General features: G+C 41.3%; 1 protein-coding gene across 3 annotated transcripts in view; it reads right to left on the bottom strand.

Moving 5' to 3' along the window:
• The window catches only part of col5a1 (procollagen, type V, alpha 1), a 74,973-nt gene that overhangs the window by 48,382 nt on the left and 9,135 nt on the right, over nucleotides 1-17,456 (bottom strand). For all 3 annotated transcript variants that reach the window (XM_049018870.1, XM_049018871.1, XM_049018872.1), the window contains exons 2-4: nucleotides 10,844-11,008; nucleotides 5,147-5,360; nucleotides 3,947-4,109 (exon numbers count right to left, since the gene is read on the bottom strand). In XM_049018870.1, the coding sequence (XP_048874827.1) occupies nucleotides 3,947-4,109; nucleotides 5,147-5,360; nucleotides 10,844-11,008 (542 nt within the window). The remainder of the gene's footprint in view (nucleotides 1-3,946; nucleotides 4,110-5,146; nucleotides 5,361-10,843; nucleotides 11,009-17,456) is intronic.

Here is a 17,456-nt window from a genome sequence, read left to right as displayed (position 1 = left end):
GGTTCCAGGACTCACTGAGAAACCAGAACAGCACAAGGTCCTACTCAGTGCCCTTGACACCTTTCAGTTGTTGACTGTATGTTTACACACCAGGCAGAGATTAACTTTCACATAAAAATTCAGCAGATTCTTTTTTTTAATTATGAACATCATTACAAGTCTATTCATTTTAAGTTGTAATGAAATGGTTTTTATAAATGTATCACACTCTGAACTGGTATCTATGAAGAGTAGCTAATTAGTAACAGAGGAAAGGTGGGGAGAAAGGAAATTGGCGAGTAAGGGAGAATATAGAAGGACTAATGATAAGGATCATTCTAAATAAAATTCTTTTAGTGGTGAGATTTCCACAACATAGTCAATATTGTGTTTTACAGCTTTTTCCTGGCTCCCTGTGCTGGCAAAGAAGCGCACTGTTTATACTTGCCCGTAGTAATCCCCTGTTCATTGCACTCTGTGGGACCTCCCATTCTTTCACTCTGCCTATCAGACACTCTCTCTGAAAAATCTCCACCATGATGTCATCCAAACATAGTCGCCCTTCCAAAGCTGACATCAATGTCTATGGGAAGAGCACCTCATACTTTCCAGGTCCCAGATCAAGATGCCGTTCACCTCTGTTTCTGCTCGCTCCCTCCTGCCTGAGGGCTCAAAGGTGCACCCCAACACTGGGGCCCGGCAGCTGCTGGATTCCGTCGGCTGATTCCATCGTTAGAGCCCGACAGACACATAAATCGTGAGCTTCCCTCTAAGCACACGGTCTTGTTTTTCCATTTCCTCCCTGCAGGTTGGTACATCGGTTTCGGGAACCATATTATGGATTGCCCTTGCAGACGCGCGTACAAAGGTCATCTTACACTGTGTATGAGTGACAAATTTACTTTTCCATTTCTGCATTTACATGGGTAGTTCTAGAGAGGAGAGCTTCTGCTGAGTGGCAAAGCTTGAAAACATAAAACCCCTTAAATGAAGCAGAAACCTCCTCTCCCATAACCACATTCCTTCTGGATTTCAAAAACTGTACAACTGCAACATGCTTGTCTAATTCTTTCAAAATTCCCTTTTTTTCTGCTTCTGTCCTTACTTTGACTTAACTTGAATCAGGTCTAGGAACAGCTTGGAACCATCATACACAGTACTCACTTTTTTTCAGAGAGAAAAAAGACAAGGTGGGTAATTCTTGTATAAGATTATCTTAAGCTAAAATCATTAAACGCAAGAGAAACAAAACATGCTCTAAAGTGAAAAGAACATCAATTAATAAAATATAAAATCATGTCTTGCATGGTGTAGAAGATGAGCAGTTGGCTAGAGACTTGAGAAAGTCTGCTGCATGACTATTTTGTGATCAGCTGCATGCTCAGAGTTTCACTAGATAATGGTGCTGTTCTACTCCATACCCAATTGTATATTTCTGGCAAAATGAACAGCAACGTCAAAAACTGTCAAGAACAAAAATACCCACCACAAAGACACATACAGGATAAAGCAAAAGAAAACTGAAAGATAATTACTGCACAAGAAATCGGAAGAGCCTCTCATGTCCTCTCACTGTTCTGTGTTACGGATTACTCTTCAGAACATCCCATGACTTAACAAACCTTGGCACCAGACCTCCCAGGCATCCAAGCCATGATGTTTCTAGCTCTGCTGGAGCTCATCCTGAAGAGATCTATTCTCTTTCCTCTCAGTATTAATTTTCCAGGCTTGGTTGGTGTGATATCTAATATTCCCAGTCTTGATTGTGGAGAATACCAGTTTCAGCTGATGTTGAGAAATCAATCTTTTTATTCTGTTCTGGGAATTTTGAAGACTTGAATCCTCGAATTTACCCAATAAATCAATCAATTATTCAACCTCTCGTTCTGTTTTCTCCCCTCCCCCTCCATAATTTGGAAAATATGTGGCCTGTTTTCAGTTATGAAAAACAATGATAGCCCTCCCATCATTTCCAGCTGGTGCTGGAATAACATAAGGAAGAGTTTATATTTTCCAGAACAGCTCTGCCATTTCCCACGATATCACACTCTGCTGTGACAGTAAAATCATCAATCCAATCCCATCTGTGTTTCGAAGCACATAATGTGATAGAGACTACTGATCAAAAATGCATTTTTATACTGTGTGTCAAGCATACTCTGTTAAAAGGCATTATATAAATAAAAAACTGAAATGTTCCTATGCAAAAAAGAAACACAATACCCAAAGCATACTGTTTAATCCCTATCTGCCAAAGATAAACTTCAAAAAATATGAAATGATCTTGGTTGCACATTTTGCTCACAAACGGAGCATTTTGCTCACAGAAGACATCAAGCCTTCAATCTCTAAGATATCCTTGTCAGCACCAAAAGAAATCCTGTAATGCAACGTAGACTGCATGTGAATGGCTACTCAGTGCAGATGGCCTGCGTATGCATGGCTACTCAGTGCAGATGGCCTGCGTATGCATGGCTACTCAGTTCAGATGGCCTGCGTATGCATGGCTACTCAGTACAGATGCAGGTGGCCTGCATGTGCATGGCTACTCAGTGCAGATGCATGTGGCCTGCATGTGAATGGCTACTCCGTGCAGATGCATGTGGCCTGCATGTGAATGGCTACTCAGTGCAGATGCAGGTGGCCTGTGTGTGCATGGCTACTCAGTACAGATGCATGTGGCCTGCATGTGAATGGCTACTCAGTGCAGATGCATGTGGCCTGCATGTGAATGGCTACTCAGTGCAGATGCAGGTGGCCTGCGTGTGCATGGCTACTCAGTGCAGATGCAGGTGAGAGTTGGCAGCACATCAAACACACGAGGCATGTCCACATCAAGTCTATTAACATAGGAATGTAAAGGAAAGCAAACACTAAATACTAAAAAAAAGTTGCCCATTATTAACTTTTTGAGAATAATTGCCTTCTGAGGGCCGCGGGAAACCTGTAAGGTTCATTCATTGTGTTCATTAAGCATAGAAAATTGATTTTATTGTGGCTCCTGTTTCATTAATAGCATTTACAGTTTTTCCAATAATTTTCACACTTCATATTTCAATATCATGTCCACTTTATCATAACTCTTCACACAGTATGACTCACAAAACGCACCTGAGCACACCAGGCAACCATTGGTGCAAAATGCACTTCAACCACCCAAACATTTCATACTTCACCCAGAAGTGATTGATGCTGCCATAACCATAGCATACGCTCTCTCCCATAATACTACTGTGTCATTCATTGTACCATCAACTAAAAAACGCAAACTGAAGCATCTTGAAATACATATATTATGTGTCTTTATGTCTTCTGTTTATGCATGGTTTGATGTTCCACTGCAAAATTTAAAAAACATATACAGCACCAATAGTGGACAAATCTCTTATGCGAAATCAACATTTTATCTACATACATACACATTGCAATGCAAATATGACAATTTTTGTATAGACAGTTATACGGCTGCAAGGTAAAACATGAGTAAACCTTTGCTAAGTTCCGAATTATCTATCTAATTTCAAGCATATGTATAATTATTAGTTTAATTTGTCAAAATGAAACATATTTCTACCTACAATGATTGAAAGTTAACTGTTTTGAACAGAGTATGTAAATGTCTGAAAAATTTGTTGTAGTTGTACATAATTTTGCTGGTGTTGAACATTGACTGAGAGAGGTATTCATGAATTCATGATGTGGTGATTGAATGCATTTTGTATCAAAGCAATGCAAAAGTATTAAAGGATTAAATGTTTTGAATGTATTAAGTGTTTTGAAAAAGGGGAAACGGTATTGAGACAAATCTAAAAAACTGGAATGCCGGCAATGATGTTGCTAATATAATTCCATAAAAAGCCAAACTGTTCTGAATCTATAATCAACTCCTCTGAAGAAATATGAAAAACCAAAACAGCAAACTTGTTCATAAGACAGAATTATAAGAGTACAAATAAAATAAACATACCTCAAAGACGTCCTCATCGAGGATCCGAGTTCCAAAAACCACAATTCCTTTAGTGTCGATAATGGGATGTGGGCTCCTTTTCAGGGACCTCGTTATCTTCTTGTTACAGTCCAGAATCATGGAGACAGTCTGCTTGTGTACACTAACAGCCACGCGATGCCATCTGAAAGACAGACACCGGTCATCTTCACGTTTTGAAAAACATATGTGATACTAGAGAATCACGCCCATTTATTTTTTTCAGTTTAGTGCAAAAAATTGTTTGCTAGAAACAATATCAAACTGAAAACTTTGAAATCCACATTATCACCTAAGATAACCAATTTCCAAAGCAAAAATATCTGCTATGATCCACTCTGCAGATGCATGGTGAAGAGCACTGTCACCTCACACCTCCCGTGGACTCTATGTGTGTGTGCGTGTGTGTATGTGTGTGTGATGTATGCAAATGTCCCCACAATGTGATAAAAATGTGTTGTTTTGACGTTGTGGGAATCACCTTTTCAGTCACCACAAGGGGAGATCAAAAAACGAAAAAGCCTAAAGTCTTGTATTTTGTTTAATTACTTATGGTTATGGTTAGGGCTGGGTTAGGGGTTAAGATATTGTTGGGCTTAAGGTTTTTCCCATAGAAAAACATTCTGCATTCAGTCCTGTGTCCTCTGAATAAGTATGTCATAAGTCTGAAAGAAAATCTGGATTCTCACAACACTGTATATCCACCAAGACATCTAATGAACAGAAGACACATAGCAGATATGCACAGATGTAGTGTGAAACTGATTTAGATGTGATTTACAACGTTAGTATTTTCCCCGCAGGCAGTGTCTTACCTACCATATACCGTTTTGTCAGTCACTGCCTGGTTTAACCCAGTGGAAAACAATACAGTGATCATTTGGAACAGAACAAAGCCAATAAAGAATGAGGGGTTTCAGCTTTATTTCTCTCAAGATTATTTTACAGTTTCTGGAGCCTTGGGATAGATGCAATGTTAAAACGATCAATGTGCATTCCATCCGCTTCATGGGGAAATGGAACCAAAGGACTTCGCAGTTTTTTCTTTCTTTTTTTTATGTCTCTGCCTGGAATTTCAAAGTCCAGTCTACTATTGCTATTTATCTATTTATATTTATCTGAGCATGAAGCTGCTGGCACTAAGCAATAGATGATGTGAGTGAGCGACTGAGCGGGACTTACTTCCCGTCTGCTAAGTTGAGTCCGCTGAAAAGCGGGTAGTCTTCAGGACTTGGCTTGCCTGTGTGATCCTCGTACAGGAAGACCGGTGAGCGACCCACTTCCATGCCCAGCTGCTGAATGCCCTGCTCGTTGTAGATGGACATCAAAAAGGCCTGGCTGCCCTTATTTGGCCTTACTGTGGCCAGGATAGAGAAATCTTCTGGAAAAGCCGAGGCTGCCGGGGAGGAATATGCAGGGAATTAAAGGAAAATTACAATGTTAAAAAAAACAAAAATGGGAAAATTACACAATGTTATATTCAAGGCCTTAAAACATTTCACTTGGGGTTACAGTCCTGTGTCTTTACTGAAATGAGGAGCCAGGCCTGACTGATGTAACAAAAGCAGAAGATGGAGCAGAACCATGAAGCCGAAGACAGAGAAGGTTATCAGCCAACCTGAGTTTATAGGAGTAATTTCACTCTGCCCCGAGTGGAACTGGATCACGGCCAGCTAGTGGTGAGGATGCAAGGAAAGAAGGAGCATGGGTTTGTTTTGGCCAAAGCGCACGTGGGCAATGGCTTTTCCATTTAGCTATGGTGGTCTGGCAGCACACGCTGGGAGAGCGCCAGCTGGGAGATGCTGAAGTGTCGGTTCCCAGTTTGTTTCTCTTTGGGGTTCGCTTCACTCGCTACGTCTCACAGGCAAAGATTCCTCCACAATAAGCACATCTGTGTGACTGAATGCACACTTTGCATTTTACTACAGCACTATAGAATTTAAAGAAACTGGCCATTTAATTATGATGCATAGTTGAAGAAATTACACAAATTGATGTAACACTCTTCGCAACATTGGAAAATATAAGGTCTGGTTTCAGATTTCAAGTACAAGACCGTGCCAAAAGGTAAAAGTCAAGAGACTTTCCATGGCAGATGCATTGTAAACCCTGAAAAAAACAGGGCAAAGGTCACGGTCTTGCCTTAAAAAGCACTCCCATCCTCAGTTAATCCATCTGCAATCCCTGGCACTTTCACATTTCTGCCATTTTCAATGTTTCCCATTATGTCCCGACAGACATATGGAGAACAGATGACCTGGAAATTCCATTCAGTGCCGGTTAATCGGCAGCTCGTTATGGCACTGATGGTGTATGCTCATCAGAATGTCACTTAACACTGACATCTCTACTCCTGGACAGCGTAATGAGGAAGTACTTTAGTGTCAAAACAGCCTGCTAAGTGCAACACCCGACTCTGTACAGGACTGGAGAAGAGGTCAGGGTGCCAGAAAGCCTGCATGATATCTTCCAGCTTCCATGAGCGATTTGCCTACTGCAGGCCTTTCTGTGTTTCTGTGCGGGCATCGAGGAGTGTGTGCACAGCAGGGGAGGGGCGGTTCTGGAGGATGGGATGGCCTCCACCCCTTTCCAGCACCCTGTGTTTTCCTTCCTATTACTGTCAAACACACACCAAGCTTAAATAATAAACCAATCTGGTTTGTTGTGGAACATACCTTTCCAATGGCTAAAGTGGAATTCAGCCTGGGTTACAAGTTTCTTCAGGTTGTATTAAAATGCCAAATCGTGTGTATGTCTGTGTATGTGTGTGTGTGTAGATTATATGTTGATACACACACATATGCATACATACATATACACACACACACACGTGTTAATACACATCAAACACACTGGCATGCAGTCCAGGGGACACTCCAGGCTTGTGGGCTGGGCCGCCAGGCTGTGGGTAAGGTAGCTACTTTTAGGTTAAACCTGGAATGGGCTACAAGGTCAATGGAACAAAAAAAAAAGTTAAATAGTTATTTTTTCAGTGACAACCTGAGAAAATCCCTAATGATTCATCATTAAGACAATAATATGGGCAGCTGTTCATGTAAATGTACATTCCAAGCCGGTTAATCAGCTTACAGTCAGTTCTCTGGCAAAGTGTGCTAATGCCCTTGGAGTAGAATACAGTGTGAAAATCCCTACAGTCTTTGCAAAGGCTTTGAGATAATCACTGGGGGTGCCGTAACTGAGGGGAACCCGAAACATTTTGGAGCATAATTGGATTGGTCTGGGTTACGGGACCAATATCATACGCTTTCATGGGGCCCAAAATCTTTATCAGTGTCCCTGATAAAACACAACCATCACCTCTTTTTAACAGTCTGGGAAAAGCTGAACGTGTTAATCGCACTTCTTTCAGGAAAAGTGCTGTTGCTGCCTGTTTTATTAGCTCACAGACAGCTCCACTGTAAGAACATATAAAGTTGCATTATACATAACTTAAGCTTTCTTTAAAAGACAGAGTAGAATTTCAATAAAACTGTTGCAGAAAAATTAGTTAGGGAAGGTAGTGAGTATCCAATTTCACTCCATGGGCATTTCAACCTAAAACATGTGGCTGGGTCATTTTACACTCAAGTAGGCAGACGGTTTCAAATGGACAAGAGCAGGATTGCATATACAGCTACGAGACAGAGCATCCTCTACTAACATTTCATTAAGTCAAGCAGGTAGCGTTCATGAGTGTTCTGTGATAACAACATACCTGTCATCTCAGATTTAAAATATTCTTGTAATGGAACAAGGAACATTCCGGAAAAACTGCCAGAGGCTTGGAGAACTCAGTCAGACCCCAAGGAAGGGGGAATCCTACTTACAAGGAAGATAAGAGAATGATGGATGACATGTCAGCCACGGGGAAAAGGTGGCGGACGGGGATGATGACTGTGAAATCAGTGAAATAGGACTCAGATCTATTTTTAGGGAGAAGCCAGATTAAGGAAGAGCTAAAACCTATGAAAGACTTATCTACTGTGACATTCTGACAGTTTTGTTACAGCACATAATAATAATAATAATAATAATAATAATAATAATAATAATAATAATGATGATGACGATGATGATGATTACAGGCTTTGTCTGTCTTGAACACAGTGTATCACTTTTTCCCCATGCAGTGTTTTTATAGGCTTGAATTTGCCAGTAATTGGCGAGCCACTCTTGCCAACTCTGCACGGCGTGGAGAAGACAGAGCTAGGCTCTGACAGCTTGGGATGAGGGCTGTGCTCCTGCTGTCCATCGCCCATCCCGCTCCCACCACCCGCCCCAACACACACATGTGAGAGGGCTATGTTCTAATCAAAGGGCAATCAAAAACCAGCAGTGCAGGAGAGGACTGAATGTGCACAGCAATGAAGTGTGTTTTTGGGAGGGCAGCTGGGGGGGTATGTAGTGGACAGTCTCCAGCACACACTGCGAGAGCTTCTCTCCACTGTAAAGAACCAGCTCAGCAGAATACAGCCGGTTGCGGTTTTGACTCTGAACAAGAACCTTAAGTGGCTCCTAGTGGCCGAGCATGTCAATATTCTAGAATCCATGATCTTAGCTTACAGTTACAATAACCACTCAAGTAACGTCTAATTCCTGAAACACCTGAAAACATCTTCGGATTATTGAAATAACAAAATCAGTAGTGATTTTTTAAGCTTTTCAAATGTGGGAAATGTGTGTGCCTTCTGACTTATGACAAAATATTTTTTTATTTACTCAATCTCCCTAAATCCAAATGAAATCTTTTAGTACTTACAACTGTTACAACGCAGAGTGCGTGGTGCTTAAAAGAACAGGATAACTAGACATACATGATTTTGGAAATGTAAGAAATCAGTCTTACAGGAAGAAGAAAAGGCTCACAGCAAACAGATCTATGCAATGATCAATTCTGTCTTATTTGGTGTCACAGTACAGTACAATAACCCTAATTTTGTAATCTGGGAACATTACAAGAAGCCATTTTCTACCATAGCAGTTGAGTTGTGGCAATAATTAAAACCAGAGACTTGGCCTGAATCAATACTGAGTGGCATAGAAAAGAAAATACCAAACTGCAATAAATGATCTCACTTTCTGCCTTCTGGAAAACATTAACTATACATTTTATTAAAGCAGATCCAAAATACAATCTGCTAGAAAAGTCTAGCAGGTCCTCACCAGTTTGCAGAGCTGCCTACCTGTGGAGTTCCAGGACAGAGGGAATTGGAAGCAGCTGTGCATGTAATAATTGTTGATTCATACTTTCAACGATCCATGCAGGTCATACAGCATGTCGTCTTCATGCAAGAAAGACTGATGTACTGCTTAAATAAGTGTGAATAAGTCAAATCAAATGATGTGATCAATAATGCATGTCAGATGCAGCAGGCCCATGTCTTGGCTCATTCATTTTGAAAATTTGTCAGCAATGCATATGCTGATTCTACACAGTATATACATAAACGGTTGTTGGTTCCAACTCTCAATTTGACCTTAACTGCAGGTGACCTGCTTTCTTACTTGTATGCTGCTTTGGATAAAAGTGTCTGATTAATAAACACATGTAAAGTATACATTATAGATGAAATACTGACACCAAATGAAAAAAATAAATATACCGATACAGCATTTTTTATACATTGTAAGAGATTTTATTAGCTGTGTTCTTAAAGCTTGCATTTTGAAGGAATGAAAAGAATGATTTTTTTTAAAGAAACACGGATACTGCCAAGATTGCACCATTTTGTTACGAATATTAGAGTAACATAGAAAAGGAGGAATGAGTTGATGGAGCAGCATCCAAAGGAGAAACAGGAGATTAACTGCCACGTCAGCACCACGGCTGAAGCCCCCTACAGAGCTTCCACACCCCCTCTGCTCTCCACTGACACGTCATTCACAGCAAGCAAACGTCTGCTCAGTATCCAAAAGGGGAATCATTGGTCTGCTTCTCATCTACATTTTTTTTTTTGGAGTCTGGGTGAGCAACAGAATAAGCATGACTCATGTAAAAGGAAGGCTGCGATTTGGGGGGATTCCCAGCCTGCTGGAGAGCTGAAGCTACACTAAAGGATCTTTTCTAAGCATCATAACTTTTAAAGATGGCAAAGTATAATCATTCAAGAGATGGGATTTGGCTAATAGTTAACTTAAGTAAAGCTTTTAGTCAGAAAGAGAATTCTCACGTTTTACAGAGGGGGACAGAACAGCTGTTCTGGCACAGAAGCACTGATGTTACTGCCATAAATGACGGAGTTATTTTTTGGTTGATCTAGAGGTTATGCATATCATTGTCAAATAGCAAGGCGGTAAAGGCTAAAAGTTCAAACTTTAAATAATGCTTAGGTTGAATTTCCCAGATACCTCCTAAAACTCGTTTTAATTGAAGTTGATGGATAACGTTATACTACCAAAATGAGTTACTCCATTATGTGTTTCAATTAGTATAGCAAAACTACACTATTTAAGTAAAATATTTCATATAACTTTTAAAAGTAACTCATTTAAAATCTTTATCAGTGTTACGTAGAGAACATATGTTTGTGCATGTTATCCTGGCATGCAATCTAGACAAACTTTAAACAAATTAATTATATGACTTTGTAGCTGGCATCTGATATATTTTTCTAGAAAAAAATATGCAGTAGCATTTTTACAAATAATCCAGGAATAAAGCACAGGATCTATAATTTTTGTCAGATCCAGAATGTCAGAATTAAAACTGTTATCTGACTGGGCTGGTGTATAGGGTGGAGAAACATGTTAATCAGCAGGAGAACTGAAGTCAAGGCTTTCAATTAATGGCAGTCGTCTTGGGAAGTGAGACACATTGGGGGTCTTCTTTAGATATGAATCACTTCACTGTGTATTATTCCAGTACGACGAAATACTCACCAGGATAGAGCTGTTTGGTAGGAGCGCTGAGTTGAGCATCTTTGGCTACTCTGTAAGCTACATCAGGTCCTGACGATGACTTTCTTTGTGCACAAAGACCTGTTACTTTTGTTACGCCTTCAGGTAAACTGTGAAAGTCTAATATCTTAAGTAGATCTGCAGGTTCTGTAGTGGAGACACAAGAAAAAGAAAAAAAACATTAAGTGGGAAGCAATTTGGCATAGGTGTATGATTAATTGTTTTATATTTAGATGTGAACTTTCTATAAGCAATGAATAAAAGCAGCAAAACTCAATACACAGATATTAAGGTCTGAATCTGATCATACAAAAATCTTTGACTTGAAACCTCATGCTAAAGCCAACCTTAGACCATGAAGCTTTTCTTGCAGTTACAGCACAAGGTCCAGGGGAGACTCGGGTTTCTCCCCTTGGAAAACCTCTCTGTACACTGTGACATTCCCTGTCTATCAGTGTCTAACATCAGCTTAATGCAAGCGGCTTTCCCCAGCATTAGTCTGCAACATGGGTCTGCAGGCTGGACATCTGAGTTCTTATTAAACAAATAAATAAAATGGGAAAAGCTAGCTCATTGTGGCATTTCCATAGTCACAGATGCAGGTAAGAGGGATCGGATGTCCACAAAGCAAGACCCCACACCGTGCAAATAAAAAAGAAACATTCCCCAAGCACTGGACACAGGGTCTCTTTCACTGAGCGCCCATCTGGATCGACATTCATGATAATGTGAAAGCAATTAGTAACAAAATAGTACATTAGGTAATACAAGCTACCAAATCAACATATCAATACAGACTAATACAGCAAAGCTATCAGATTACCAATCTAAAGTTATATTATGTTATTCTAAACTGGATGATCCGTACTCTGTGAAGGTTTCAACATTATTCAATATGGCTAGCACTACATTTGTCAGAATAAAAGATTTACGAATTCCAAATTAAATTTTACATTTCTGTACATCTCCATTTAATGGCACAAACTGTATAGCCATCATTAGCCTAATATGGATTTAGACTTTAAGGAAAGAATGCAGGCTGTTGTCTTACTGGGTCCAACCAATCAGGCCTTCCTATTTTGGAAACAAATGGAGATGTTGTACGTTATTGATGAATCATTGCTTGTCTTGTCTAATAAGTACAGTGTTCAGCATTAGAACAGGGTAAAAAATTATAATTTCCTTAATTTAAAATTTGAATATTTTAATGCACCATTTTAGCTATGGGTATGGATAACAACTTTGGTTACTACTGTCAAGAAAAGTATACATATTGCATGTCAAAACCAGGTTTATATGATTCTCTGATTACTCTCCATGCCACGATTCCTGTGCCAAGGTGCCCTTGAGGTCCATCTCTGCGTCCAAACTATATGACCGCGATGTTTACCTAGATTTTCCATGTCTTGAAAAATCCTCGTTGCTCCCACCGCAGTAAGCATGAACGGTCCATGCACCATACAGACATTACTGATGTCATACCAATGTCAGATGGCCAGCAGATTGCATTGTCACCCCTAAGCATGCTTGTAATATGAGAAGCCTCTTCTTTATGGCTAGTTACTCGTGGTCTGTTCTTCACTATATACTTGGCAGATTAGTGACTGTCACTTCAGCAGCGCTTTGAAATTAGCGTCAAGGTGTCGCAGCAACGTGTGGCGCTCAGAGGCCTGCTCCGGATATGAAAACAATCTCTGCAGAATAACAAGTACATGCTTTGCGGAGGCGTCCTCTCATTGATCAGACAACAGGCAGGCTTTATGGCAGCAGCCAAAACTGGATTGTTGTCCATCTCCAGAACTTCAGGCACCATCATCACAAAATAAGGAATTCATATACATTTGGGAAAAGCGTAGCCTTTTGGTTTGGGGGGAAAAGTTTGAAAGAATGCAACATGTATCACACAGCAGTGATATAGAAATAAACCTTATTTTTACTGAAATGCCTCGCAAGCTACATCGTGTGCTTAACCACTACCCATATTAGTCACAAAGTACAAGCTAACTGTAACAACAAAACTTTGGCTGTAACAACGAGATGCACACATACTGAGGAAAAAGACAGGAAACAAAATCTTTGGATGAATTACTCTGAATGCCTGAAAATAACAGCAGTTTCTTAATAAAATCCAGACCTAATGGTAACTTGCTCAGTTCTCTTGAGTTTGCCAAACTGCCTGGCTTAAACTAGACTCATTGGTGTCTTCTGTGTTACTCATGAAACGTGAGTGGGGGCAAATATCCCGTTTTGGGCCATATGATCTCTGGAGGCTGCAGGGAAAGCCTTGCAAAGGCGCTGTGGGCAGCAGGGAAGGCCCCGCGGAGGCGCTGCGGGCAGCAGGGAAGGCCCCGCGGAGGCGCTGCGGGCAGCAGGGAAAGCCTCGCTAAGGCGCTGCGGGCAGCAGGGAAGGCCCCGCGGAGGCGCTGCGGGCAGCAGGGAAGGCCCCGCGGAGGCGCTGCGGGCAGCAGGGAAGGCCCCGCGGAGGCGCTGCGGGCAGCAGGGAAGGCCCCGCGGAGGCGCTGCGGGCAGCAGGGAAGGCCCCGCGGAGGCGCTGCGGGCTGCAGGGAAGGCCTCGCTAAGGCGCTGTGGGCAGCAGGGAAAGCCTCGCTAAGGCGCTGCGGGCAGCAGGGAAGGCCCCGCGAAGGCGCTGCGGGCTGCAGGGAAGGCCTCGCTAAGGCGCTGTGGGCAGCAGGGAAAGCCTCGCTAAGGCGCTGTGGGCAGCAGGGAAGGCCCCGCGGAGGCGCTGCGGGCAGCAGGGAAGGCCCCGCGAAGGCGCTGCGGGCTGCAGGGAAGGCCCCGGAGAAGGTGCTGTGGGCTGCAGGGAAGTTCTATTCCCTATCCATGCCTCACATAGAGGGCACAGTTCTGCAAACAGTCATTCAAGTAGACAAGTATTTTTCAGCCGGCCCAGAATGCCTTCCACCGCTATAAATTTTAATTAATCTTGACAATAGGTGTTATTTGTCTCACAATGTCTGACATTAAGTGCAGCTTTTGAGGGCTGAAAATACTGGCAGTAAAGCAGATTTTGTAATTATATAGCATCACTAAAGTGAAACAAAAAGTATACATTCCCTTTATCTCACACAGGAACTTCAGTTGCAGTTTAGGGATGGGCTAATTACCTCAGAATGAATGCGGAGCCTGATAATTTCAGTGGTTTGTGGATTCTGAATGTCCCTGAGAACATTTTGTCCTGGTGGCTGTATGTGACCATTCTTTGGTGATTCAGATCAGTGATTCTTCCACAGACCACACTCAGATGATAACTCAAACTGCATCAAACTGTCCCAATGCATTCTTCTACATTAATGCCACCACCCTATGCTGATGAATGCTAGCTCGTCAGTAAATCAAACAAAGATTTTTCCACATCATATTTATGTGCAATAAATATGTCTGGGTTATAAGAATATAATGAATGTGACATACTTTGGTGAACTCATGCTGAAAGATGTGTGTTAGGACCGGAAAGACAGACACTGCGCATGAGACAACAGTGCAAAAGTAACTGACCTCAGCAGGGAGAGTCAGGTGGCTGGGCTCATTTCTCTTGGTTTACGCTGCTTCTCCCCTGATTCATTTCATGCATTTTTTTACTCTATCTTAATGTAAGGTCTGTTTCATTGTGGAACCTCCATCTGCGGTGGTTCACTTCACACCCCATTCACACAGTAACTTTATGACAAGATGTACATTTTATCAGTGTTCCTCAGAGAAAATCTCACTGGTCAGAAATAAAACCCGTGACTTAATTCCCTGCCCCCCTTACCCACCCCCCGCCCCCTCATTTCACCATTCCTCTTGTTCTTTTACAGCTGGACCCCAGAAAGGCGCAGTGTTGACATCCCCAGTAGTAAATGCCAAGTTTCTTTGATTTTAACTGCTTGATGATTGATCAGTTGCCCCTTTCTCAGCCTAACCTCATGTAAACCAGGGCTGCGTCCACAGCTGTTCCCTCTGTTCCCTGCTTAGAATGACTATGACAAGCTATTGCCTTGAAAGGACATTTGCTTATAAGTGTGGTGCTCCTGGAGAGTTATCAGCAGTAATGAAGTATGTGTGTACAGAATACACATTTTGGTATCATATCATGGCATAAAAATTGCTCACAGAAAGTCTTGAGACTCAGTGAAAATATTGCAAATGCACTGGTTTTAAACCAAAAATCATGTGTTCATTCATTGCTTTAGTTAAAAAAAATAAAACATTAGTAAAAAATTAAGTAGTACACTGAAACCCATATTATAGCTCTAAAAGAGCTGTTCTTGAGTTAAAATGTGAGTTGACAAGTCTCATTGGATGCTTTTTAATTAGTAACAACTTTGCAATAACATAAAACACCAAACATGGGGGTGGGGGGGGTACTGTTGTCTCACACCTCTGGGACCCGGGTTCCGTGTGTGGAGTTTTCATGTTCTCCCTGTTTCTCCAGATACTCCTTTCCCCCCACAGTCCAAAAACATGCTGAGGTTGATTGGAGCTGCCAAATTGCCCATAGGGTTGCCTGTATGAGTGAATGATGTGTGAGTGAGCCCTGTAATGAATTGGCACCCCATCCTGGGTTGTTCTCTGTCCTGCACCCATAGGCTCTGGGATAGGCTCCAGACCCCCTGCGACCCTGAATTGGACAAGCGGTTTCAAAAAAATGATGGATGGACCAAACATATGTGTTTAATAACCTTTTGGAAGCAACTGACTACAATTGCAATTAATAGCACAATGGCAACTTTTCTGACACTAAATTAAGAGAACATGTCTGTGCAGATATATTTAGAATGTTTAGACTTATGTTATGAAACCAGTACATTTGCAACATTTTTACAGAACTGAGCCCCATAAGCCCCCCAAGACTTTCTGTGAGCACTGTATATCCGTAAATTTTAACATCTCCTACTCCACTAATAAAAATATGTGAATGTATGACTGGACATGTTTGTCTTTAAGTATGCATATGCTTAACGGTATGACGTGTTTGCTCAAAGCTTCCCGGTTATTGCTGTGCTCAGATAAGTCTGAGAAGAGTACAACAGTGATCACTTAGAAATCCCTGTGGCCGGGGTATCTTAATGAGATAGAGATAAGAATAGACGTATTAAAGCTGTCATGGAAAATATAAAAATCTTTGAGTGGAACAATAATAATAATTAATGATGGGCCTATCCACATTTTTTTCAGTTCCCGTCTGATTCAGATGCAGAACTGCTGATACCGATACAGATTCCAGTGCAAGAGCTCTATTTACTTTAATATTTTAATATAATACATATATTATAGATACATATTAATATTTCAGATATTATTAATGTCTTTAAACAAGTAGCCTAAATACACATATGCCAAAAAATATTTAATTAGACTACTACAAACATATATAACATGCTGTTCCACCTGGTTTGTACGTTTTGTTTTAAACGTTTCTGAGGCATTTTGCAGAGTTCAATTTGAATATGCAAGTGGCGAGAGCTTAAAATGCCCCACAAAGTTTTTCCCACATCGTCACACTTCGCAGCGATCGCAACCCCTCCCGTATCACCAGCTCTACCGAGGGCGCGAAACAGCCCAAGCTGGCGACTCCCAAATCATCCATAGAATTTTTCGTATTGCTCGCGTTGTCTCGAACAATCATGTGGGATTTTCCACTAAACGCTACTTCCACCTCTCAAAAATTTGTTTTTACAAAGACTGCAAATTACTATTAGTAACTGCTTAAAGCGTAAAATACTCACAGATTATCACCCTAATGTTCTTACGCTCCGCGTGCTGCATAGGGTATACGCATGACGTCAAAGCGGACTGGAGTCACCGCGCTCACGCTCACTGAGTGAGTTAACGTTCACCTTGAACGCCGCAACAAACTAAAATAATAAAGAGCTCTTGTGTGATTGACTTTATAAATCGATTTAATGCGAAATAGGAGCTATCTTTTTACAGACTTCCGATAACTAAATAAGTGGATCGCCGCATATGACCGATAGCAGATCCGTTAAATAGCTATGGATCAGTGCCGATACCGATCGATATCGGATCGATACACCTCTAATTATAATACCATTATCATCAGCATCATTACAAGCACAGTTGTGCTTTTTAAAAAGTGCACAGAGATGTAACTGGGATGCCATGATACCTTAACGGCAAGGTGGCAAGGTCGTCCCCCATTTGGGAAACTGCTGATTTGAGCAGTCTGGTTGGTGACATGTTGGGAGGAGTCTGGAAATCTTTCAGAACTGTGGCAGGGCTACAGTTCTCAGAGACACTACACTGAGAAATAGTTTTTTTTTGTGATGAAAAGCAAATCCTGCCACTAGAATGAATCAGAAATCTGCTGCCACAACTCAGGAAAAAGTTATAAGAAGTCCTCTATGTGAGGGAAGCCAAGGTTTGGTAAATTTCAACTGTATCAACCGGCAGTAAGAAAACAAATTGAAGTACATGAGCAACCAGAGTTTAACATGAATTAAGCCGGAGCTGAACAGATCACAGGCTGCTGGGCAAACATGGTCGCTACCGGGGTCACATATTCCACCTCTGATGTGCACAAATGCAAACACTGTTCTTTTTGGATCACAAATAATGCTAATATATGTTTATA

This window comes from Brienomyrus brachyistius, chromosome 7, assembly GCF_023856365.1.
Source record: "Brienomyrus brachyistius isolate T26 chromosome 7, BBRACH_0.4, whole genome shotgun sequence".
Taxonomy (NCBI): domain Eukaryota; kingdom Metazoa; phylum Chordata; class Actinopteri; order Osteoglossiformes; family Mormyridae; genus Brienomyrus; species Brienomyrus brachyistius.
Note: the sequence above shows the minus strand (reverse complement) of the source record. Positions and strands in the feature narration are given on the sequence as shown.